Source organism: Haplochromis burtoni, unplaced genomic scaffold, assembly GCF_018398535.1.
Source record: "Haplochromis burtoni strain Fernald_Lab_line unplaced genomic scaffold, NCSU_Asbu1 Contig_988, whole genome shotgun sequence".
Taxonomy (NCBI): domain Eukaryota; kingdom Metazoa; phylum Chordata; class Actinopteri; order Cichliformes; family Cichlidae; genus Haplochromis; species Haplochromis burtoni.
The window spans coordinates 46912-56970 of NW_024583349.1; the positions used below are offsets into that span (position 1 = coordinate 46912).

The 10059-nt window shown below is 40.2% G+C and overlaps 1 protein-coding gene across 1 annotated transcript; it reads right to left on the reverse strand.

The window, feature by feature from the left end:
• Nucleotides 1-1606: 1606 nt before the first annotated feature.
• Nucleotides 1607-7258, reverse strand: LOC121812967. The gene is made up of 11 exons (XM_042216277.1): nt 6850-7258; nt 6462-6648; nt 6046-6259; nt 5798-5917; nt 5552-5704; nt 5282-5414; nt 5024-5177; nt 4791-4929; nt 4484-4694; nt 1804-3986; nt 1607-1720 (listed from the first exon to the last, which is right to left on the reverse strand). The coding sequence occupies exons 1-11, from the start codon at nt 7256-7258 to the stop codon at nt 1691-1693; spliced, it is 3933 nt and encodes a 1310-aa protein (XP_042072211.1). The 3' UTR covers nt 1607-1690.
• Between the last annotated feature and the right edge of the window lie 2801 nt (nt 7259-10059).

Here is a 10059-nt window from a genome sequence, read left to right on the forward strand (position 1 = left end):
CAATCAGTCTGACAATGATGGTGATCTCCAGGGATGTTTTCCTGCAGCAACATTCCTGCCAACTGGCCATATGATCCAGAGTAGTTGGTTTGTAATGAACAGAAAGGTGTATATGTTAGGTAGTGTGCACTCAGAGCTGGTCCTAAGAAACAAACACATCCTGTAATAAACTGAATACCTGTAGTAGTGCTGCTGCAAATATGAAGCCCTTCTATCATGAGTGGTTTCAAAGAAGGTGTTTTGGAGGCTCAGTCACAGAAACTGTGCAGTCTGTTCAGTCCTGAGTGTCTCAGCTCTGAAGGGGATGGATCACAGAGGGAAACACCTGAGTACAGACATTACAATACACTCTAACACTCCTAAGGTCAAGTGAAAACACAATTTAAACACTTCACAAAGAATGAATACATGTTTTCATGGAAATTATGTCATTAACCCTTTTTGTTGTAGTAAATCTCACCGACTGCTTGTGGGACAAGCTAGAAGGAGACTTATCACAGAATCTCTCCTGTGCTCCAGATGTGAAGTCTCACGCTCTGATCGTATGGCGATGAAGATGGTGATGATGAAGTTTCTCTGATCTGTGGCATTACAGTTTCTGGCTGCTATGTGCTTCACACTGTTGGATTTTACATGTGAAGCTTGGAGAAGACACAGGAGGACTGTGTCTCTCTTAAAAAAAAAAAAAAAAAAAAAAGGAAACCTCAATCACCGTACCCCCCCCCCCCCTCCCACTCAACTCCCCAACCTCACACCATCCAATGTCTATACAAATGTAGGGTATCAGCTGGTAACAGAAAGCAAGTGTTACATATGTACTACATATGTAACGCTGCTGAAACATTTCTGGCCAGAAATGTGCAGTTATCAACCCAGACCCACCCTAATAAATGCACTGGCCGAAACATGATAAAAGCTCATAAAAATGTATGTTTCATAGAAAAATTTGTCCAAAAATATAATCGTATACTTTTGAAAAAGTTTAAAGTTTATAACAAACCAAAATAATAACATTTTTGTAAATAGTATTTCAAAATAGAGGCACACATAAAGTGGCTTAACTGTCATTATTGCTGTAATTAGGTTTGTTTGTTTGTTTGTTTTTTTAAAAAGCAACCTTTAGTCATTATTGTTCTCTCAGAAACAATGAAGAAGCTGTTGAACATTTATGTGTTGTGTAGGCAATCCTCTGGTCCACCCTCCCTCCCTCCCAGCCACAGTGAGACTGGGGCAGCCTGGCAGGATGTTGAAGCCTGGCTGCAGAGAGGATATGCCTACACTATTCATTTTAAACTGCTATATTTGATTTTTCTGACATTTATAGGTTACTGTTAGTGAATTTTAGATTTTCTGTAATAAATAAAATTGTCATCTTTTACTGATATCATTACTTAATTCATGTAATTGTATTTTATGTAAACAATTCAAACATTATACTGCAATGCAGGGCGTTTCTTAAGTCAACTTTTAAATATCGACTTTCTTAAGTACTAGAAATTACTTACTGTAGTCAAAGATCTAGATCATGAATCATCACAGGACAATACACAGTATACTGGGTCATGGTAACTATGGTAGTCTTCATGACTCCAGAATGGAGACATCGTCTGGCTGAGAAATGAAAATTAGGTCAAGCAGTGTGTTCTTCTCTGTGGTAGGGGCAGTGATGACCTGTGCGTATCCCCTAGACTCAAACAGCTCCAGGATTGGTTTGTTTGCACTGGATAAAACATTCTCATTAAAATCACCACAAACTATGATGGGATGACAGTCCATGATCTCCAATGAGTCTAACAGGCTTACCAGGTTTTTCAGGAATGGCCTCAGAGTGTAGCCTGGAGGTCTGTACACAACTGCAATCAGAGCACTGACTGGTGCTTCAACCTTTAAAGCCAGAAATTCAAGGTCAGTTACATTATGAATGTACTGTTTTTCATGCACTTGAATGTCACTTTTCACATAAACAGCAACTCCACCACCACTTCTGTTTGCCATCTGGGGAAAGTTTGTGTAGGACAGGTGTCTGTTGCGTTTGAACAAATTGTAATTTTCCAAGTGGAGACTCTCTGCGACAAAAGAGCCCCGCAGGTGTGTTTCTGTTAGGCACAAAACATCTGCTAGACACAATTCATGGTGACTTTTGATGTCATTAATGTGAGCTGGCAGTCCCTCTGTATTATGATGAACAATGGTGAAAACCTCTGACCTGCTGAGGGTTTGTCTCACGTGTAGAAGAGGCATCATGTCATCAAGGTTGGCTTGTCTCATGTTCTCAAGTGCTGCAGTGATTTCTGGGTTGGTGAATATTTTTTTCTCCTCCATATCAAGAAGATACAGTCCACTGAGAGACGTCACTCTACTGACAGCTACGTAGGCCATGCCGGGCTCAAAAATGCTCTTAAGAGAGACAACAGCTGATGTAGTTGTCATACCCTGTACCTTATGTATTGTACATGCAAAGGCCAGCTTCACTGGGAACTGTCTTCGTACCACTCCTTTCTGCTTCAGATTCTCCTCTGCTCTCTCAATGTACACCATGTCGTCTGCTGGTGTGCGGTTATTCTTTCCAGATGTCTCATTATCCATTTTAAGTCCAAGCTTGATGATGTGTTGGTCGTTTTCAGAGTGAACTACTCTAAGTAGTTTTCCAAAAGCTCCATTAACCAAACCATTTTGTATGTCAATGTTTCTGGTGAGCATGACACGAGCTCCTTCTGCAACTTTCAGTGTGTCTGGTAACTCGTTTTTACCTCCTTTCAATGGTCTGTCTTGAAGTGCCATTCTGCCAGTTCTAGGATCTTTTCTATAATCATCTGCATGGATGTCAATGATATGAGTGTGGAGCAGAGCCAGTGTTGAAGAGTTGTGTGCATCCACTTCTTTATTAGTTGCAAAAATGTGCAATGCATCAGTCGGACAATGGGCTGGTTCAGTTATGGCCTGTAACAACAAATTTCTATCTGCTTCGCAAAGCTCATCCAACTTTCCTTTTACACGAATTCTGTTCAGCATCTCAGCAAAGACAACATCATCTTTCTGACGCATAATCTCAGTCAGAGTGATCATCTGAAAATGCTCCCGCCACAGGTCGATCTCGGACGGGTCGTGCACACAGAGAGGTTTAGACTGTCGCACTGGGGGTAGCTGATAGAAGTCTCCGACAGCAATGACTGACATGCCTCCAAAGGGTCTCCGAGTCCCTTTGATCTGTTTGAGTCTTGCATCTACATATGCAAACAGATGTCTTGACACCATAGACACTTCGTCAATGACGATTATTTCAGCATTCAAAAGTTCTGATCTGACTTCATCCAGCTGATTGCCAAGTCCCTGAATGGGAGGTTTTAAGCTTCTAGGCAGCTTGAGAAGAGAATGCAGTGTTGTTCCAGAAATGTTAAAAGCTGCAGTCCCAGTGAAAGCAGTTAACAGGACAGTGGGTTTTGATATGTCAACGTCGTCTGCATATCTGGGCACTTTGCTCAGTATCTTAGATGCTTCTGAGTAGATGCATTTGATAAGATGTGATTTTCCTGTTCCAGCACCACCATTAATATAAAAGAAAAACTGCTCTGGATTTAGAGCACAGACTCTTTTAATGCACCAGTCTCTAACTGCATAAAATATGCAGGCTTGCTTCTTATTCAGATTTTGAAACATCTGACGTAACAATGTGGGATCAATAGCAGGGGGTTCCCTGATGGCTCTGACTTCTGTTGAAGCATCAGCCTGACGGCTGTAGTCGGGCACATCTTCCTGTTCATTTTCATTGTCTCGCTCTCTTTCTTGTTCAACAAGTGGCAACCTTACGAGATCTGATTCAGGTGCCAGATTACACCATTCGTCAGTCACACCTCTGTTCTGCTCATATTCCTCAACAGCGCTCTCGATCTCCTCACTGTTTTTCTCATATTTTTCTCTGTTTCTTTTGACAATGTGTTGCACGTACTCAAGACGGTCAGTACCTGGCAGCTGTACAGAGACTGAGGCTACGTCCACACGTCAGGGCTCTAGACTAACTTTTTGCCATGGTTGCACTGGTGCGCCTAAAAATAAAATTTAGGCGCACCAGCACAAAATTTAGGCGTACAAGCAGAAAAGTTAGGCGTACCCAAATCTTTTAACTGCATTACTTAACACCGCAGTTTTACATGTTCACGTTTTTTTGATTTGTAAATGATTAACTAACAACCTTTCAACACAAAGCTCTTTATTTGTAGCAAAGTTCTACAAGAAAGATTACTTAAAAATGCTTGTGCTTAAAGTGCTTCATGAGCTGAAATTTAAACATTAAACAAATTTAAAACATCTCAAGATATATTAAATTTAAAAAAAAACTAAATAAAAAAGTTCCTCAAAGTGTCAAAGGCTTCACACTGAACATTTCAATATCCGAACAACTTGACATCTTATGGATTGTCTTCCATTGCAGTCACATGCCCCTCAGATGGCCAGCTCCTGTAATTTGGCCTTCTTGATCTTTCACCTTGGGTGAACCAGCTTGCCACGCTCTCTCTAGCATCAAAATCTTCCAGACTTGGCCCCTCCACACTGATTCTTATCAGGTCATCCACTGTCTCTGAATGAAGGGATGCTCTTGTGTCTGATTTAATTCTCTTCTGTGCAGAGAACCCTCTTTCACATACCGCAGCTGAGACAGGTAGGACCAGCATAATGTGTACAAGATGCAGGATGTTCTGAGAGAAAAATACATTCAAGAGATTTGTTGAACAAATTTGTGTTAGATAGCAAAACTCACACAATCTTAGGAAAGAACATCAACCAAAACTGACCTTGTACTCTGAGCAGTACGGCTCTCTGGTCAACATGAGCTCCCAAAGGCTGAGGTAGGTCTTGTCTTTGAACATCCTGGCAATTAACAGCTTCAAACTTACAAACTCTTCTTTTGCAAGCTCTGCGTTTACACCATTTCTGAAAATGATGTGGTTTACACAGCTAATCAGTGTTCACATAAACAACATATCAACGACCAGCACACATGATATCGTAGCAATCCACCAGCTACCTTCTCAGGACTGTGGAGAAGTGATCCAAGAGAAAAGCAAGGTCATCAGCACCATGATCCACTAAATCCTCTTTGTTCTCTGGCCAGCTATCATGATTGAAAATGTTGAAGCATTTGACAGCTTTGGTTGTGGCTGATTCAGAAGCACTATCCTCTGTTGTAAGAACAAATACATTTAAATAAATGAAAATAAAAATATAACAATGCTGTTAACAATAATAAAAATATTTCTTATCTACATGTATTTAATACACTTGCCTAGGAGACTGCTGAATCTTGCTTTCAGATTTTTCACAGTGGATTTGATTGTTGCATCCATTACTTTTTTAAGTTTAGTTGCAGCAACACCATCTTCAGCCAGAGTTGATGCATCTCCTTTGAGTGTTATTGTCTGTGCATTGCATAAACGATAAATAGAGATTGTGATATTGATATTAGAAATATGTGTGCAAATATAAATAAAAAATAATAATAAAATAATAAATAGTGTTCTGTTTAAATATGAGACACAGCTATATGTAGGCCTACCTGGAATTTGTAGACTGCCATTTCACCCTCTTTATCCTGCTGCCTCCTCTGCAGCCTCATATCATTCAGGAACTCTGAAAGTCTTCCATGAGGCTTGGGTCTTGCAACCATTATCTCTGTGGTCACCAGCATTTGTTCCAGGCTGTAAACGAACTGTTTGGGTATAACAGTGCTGTATTTTTTTAAAAAGTTGAAGATGACCACAAACACAGTTCATATTTACACATCCCACTTTATCTCACTTACCTGTGGTAAGATGACATCATTCCTTTGAAGTAGGAGGCTAAACTTACTAATGCCACTGAACACATCTGTAATAAAATGGCAAAAGGCCACAAAAGTGGCATCTTCCATTGATTTCCTAACCTGTATGATACAACAATAAAAATTAGTCACCTAGAACATTGATGAACTACATTCTTAAAAAATATAAAGTCAATAACAATTGCGTAATTCGCTAAAATAAAAAGAATATTCAGAAATAATGCACTGACCTTCGTAGCTCGGCCTGCAATGTCTGCATTAGAAGAGGAACCTGCCAAATAGTCCATGTGGCGGTACACAGTAGTGAACTGCCCTGGTTTCAGAAAGGTCTCCAGGGCCCTTGAAACATGTGGGAGCCGCCTTGTTCCCTTCACCCCACTGGGCACCAGCACATTTACTCCCAAGTCAGCCCCAATGACCCTAAGCTCTCTCATTGATTTTGGGCTGAAATGATACGTTTTCCAAATTAAATGGAGAAGGTCATACAACTGCCTGATCATTGGAATGTCCCTCTGAACTGACAACACTGCCAATTCCAATCTGAAACGATAGTAAACTTTTAAATGTAGATATATCTGCTCTATAAAAGAAATTAACCCACACAGTGACTTTAGAGTGTCAGTCATTTCTTGTCTTCTAGTCTTACCTGTGAGGCATACAGTGGAATGGCACAATGTGGTCACCTGCCTCCTGCTGCAGAAGGGCTATGACACCCCCTTTGCTGCCCAAATTAACAGCAGCTCCATCAGCCCCCATAGCAATGATTTTATCCAACCAGTTACTGCACTGGTCCCCAAGAGCAGCAAATGCTTTCTTTGAGGCAGCATAAATTCCTAAACAAATTTAAAAAAATACCATTTACTTATCAAATCAAAAGTTTACAATGCAGTCTTTTTCAGTTTGAGTTTCTATATTCATGTATTATTGCTATGTTTAATTTTCAATGATAAGAATATGCTAGATATGGTTAATTCAGTAACACGACGTAATATTATTAATCATATACATAGGCTACGTGACATGACATGGCTTACCTTGGGCATGGGCATGCTCAACCTCAATGTGTCCAATCAGTATATTCGCTGGCCTTCCTTTTTGCAAGATACGAGCGTACACAATGACACATTCTTTTGTGGCGATGTCTGTGTCTCCATCGATCAGGAAGGCCATGTATGTACTGTTCGCAATTTCCACTGACGTCTTTTTTTTCAGTGTGTCAGCGATGACGCCTATAAACTGGGCGCACGCAACATCATTGCTGTATGTGGGGTTTATGTCCAAGCCATTTTTCTTGTGAAGAGTTATTTCTGACTTGAACTTAGTAAACGGAACTTCTTCTTTTGCAATATTGTAGGCGATGTTAAACTTAATGATCATCTCGGCCTCCTCCAATGACCTGTTTACTCCTGCCTGCCGCTGAAAGGCAGTGGGGAGCGGGGACATTTTGGCAGAGCATTTATCGCGGCATATAATGTGTCTTCTCGATGCTGTATGCTTTTTCAGCGTTTCAATTCGAAACGTATTAGCACCAGTGACAAATGCAGTATTGCCGGCCATGGTCTTTCCACACTCGCGACAATAAATGCAGTGCATCATATTGTCAGCTTGGCTGTATCTTAGCCAGGGAAACTGGTCAAGCCACTCGATTCGAAATTTATACATTTTCTCACTTTTACTTTCAGTGGACTCCGGCTGGGAGTCGATCGTATGTGGCTCATTTTCTGATGCCGTCTCCGGACCAGTGTTTGACAAAAACAGAGAGGTTGATGGCTCCGTGTCAGAGCGCTGGCTCAGAATTTTGGACTGATCAGGCCTTAACTTAACGAAAAAGTTATCAATTGTTCTTTTCATATTTTCTCAATACCAACTTCATACACTTCTGACCTGGGCTACTCACCCTTCTCTATCTGCCCGCACTTTCAAACGTAAACACAAGTAGGTCTGCAGGAATATCTGGACCACGGCCAATCACAGAGGTCCCCGCCTCTGAGTATCTCTGATTGGTTTAGAACACGACATGGGCATAATGTGTGTCTGTTGTTGAACACACGGAGACTTTCAGGGTTGCTGAAACTTTTTTTTCTGAGAAAATACTTGGTTGCACCGGTGCAACCAAGTATTTTTTATTAGTCGCACCATGGAGAAATTTGGTCGCATTCGACCATTGGTCGCACTGACTAGTCCACACGTACACGGGTATTTTTGAAAACGGAGATTTTCCGTTTTCGTTTTAAAAAATAATCCCGTCCACACATAAAGGCGAGAAATGAAGGAAAACGCTGCTATGAACATGCCAAAGCAGCAGGTGGCGCTAGATTCCTAACCGTGCAGAAATGTTGGCCAATCAGAAGTCTAGAAGCCTCGGTGGGAAAAAGTAAACAAAGCTGGGGCATAGAAGCAGAACCGAGTCGTATGTGTGGAGGGACAGTAACTGTGTGTATATGTAAGCATTTAAACACTGCAGAGAGTAGAATTAACAGTAACAGTATTGTAGAAATTCATTTCACCGAAACAATAACGTGGCGCACAGTGTGACGCATGCACCAGTTTATTGTATTTCCAGACTTGCTTTCGGCACAATTTACAGTGCACGCTACTCTGTTTTTTGTCAGACTTGAAATAGCCGAAATACCTTCACACTACGGAACTTCTATGGCTCTTCCGTTCGACAATCTCTCCGGCATTGGAACCATCATCTGTTTTCTCTTCGGTCACGCTCGGTTGATTTTTCTAGTCGGCACACTCATTTCCTCCATTACGCGCTGGCTCCATTACCCGCTGGCTGCTTCCCAAACAAACACACGTGCGGCTTGGCACTTGTGCTGTACGTAACAAGTCACGCGACGTGACGCTGCGGCTGTGATTGGTTCGGCTCTGCGCTACTTAATTTGGATTGGCTGACCTTTTTTTTTTTTTTTTTTTTTTAAGAGGACAAGAGCGGCGAGGTCTATCGCGATAGCTTAATTTCTCTATCGAGTAAAAGTTATATCGCGATACATATCGTTATCGTTCTATCGCCCAGCTCTATTGTGAGTACATTGTATACCAATAGAAAGAAAGTCAAAGTCAACTTTATTTGTCAATTCTGCCACATGTACAGGACATACAGAGAATAGAAATTTATTTCGTTACTCTCAAACCCTAGATGAAATAGCAAATGAACATTTAAATATAAGAGAGTGATTAAAAAATGCAAATAAAATAATTAAAAAGTAAAAATTTAAATAAATAAATACAATACAAATTAACAAGAAAGCTATGCAATATACAATATACAATATTCAGGTAAGGGTAAATGACATTGACATTGAGTGTAAACCAGGCAGAGTAGTGCAAATAGGCAAATAGTGCAAATGGAGATTTAGTAGTGTACGGTAAGAGATAGTAAGAGATAAACAAGAGTGTCACTGTCATACCTAATGTACCCAATGGTGATGATTTTGCCGATTTAGAAACGCTGAAAACTAACTTAAAACTAACTTAAAAAACAAAGACAAAGAAAAAGTGGTCGGAGCAGTCGTGACGGCAGCCGACCTCACCGGCGCCATGTTTTTTTTTTCTTGTGTACGGAAATGGTTTAGTTCGCTCTTTTATACCTATAAAATGATATATATTTAAATATTTGACTATTTAGTTATATTATGTTCTGTAAATACTGACGTGTGGGTACTATTACTTACTACAGCTGTTATGAGGCACTGAATTAGGATAGCCATTCCTACCCCATAATGGAATAATCCTGGTTATCTTGACTTTATGGGAAAAGTAGTTCACAGACCAGTAAAACAAAATGATTTGGCGCTGTGTTATCTACATCGTTTTTGTGGGTCTGACCCTCAAATACCTACTGAGTCATATTAATTCTGCACATAGCCATAGTCCAGATTTCCGTGAAGTTTGTGGCATAGATGGATGTGTCAAAGAATATCGTGTTTACAGCTAATTTTGGAATCACATTCTTCGAACACACTCCGACCACCTTGCCAATGGACGATGCAGCGGATCGATTAGGACACAAAAATCTGTAAGGTGAGACTGACTATATACTTTGATATCTTTGAAAATTATCATATAAAACATTCATGTTAGATGTCTACTTGTTTTTACAGCTTAACAGTAGATATGTTAATGCTTATTCCTTATAATCCACAACAATGCTATCTATTTATAAAGAATCTTCTGATAGTGTTTAATTTCTTCTACTAGAGAAAACAAAATTTTGTGGGTTTTTTTTTTTTTTTTTT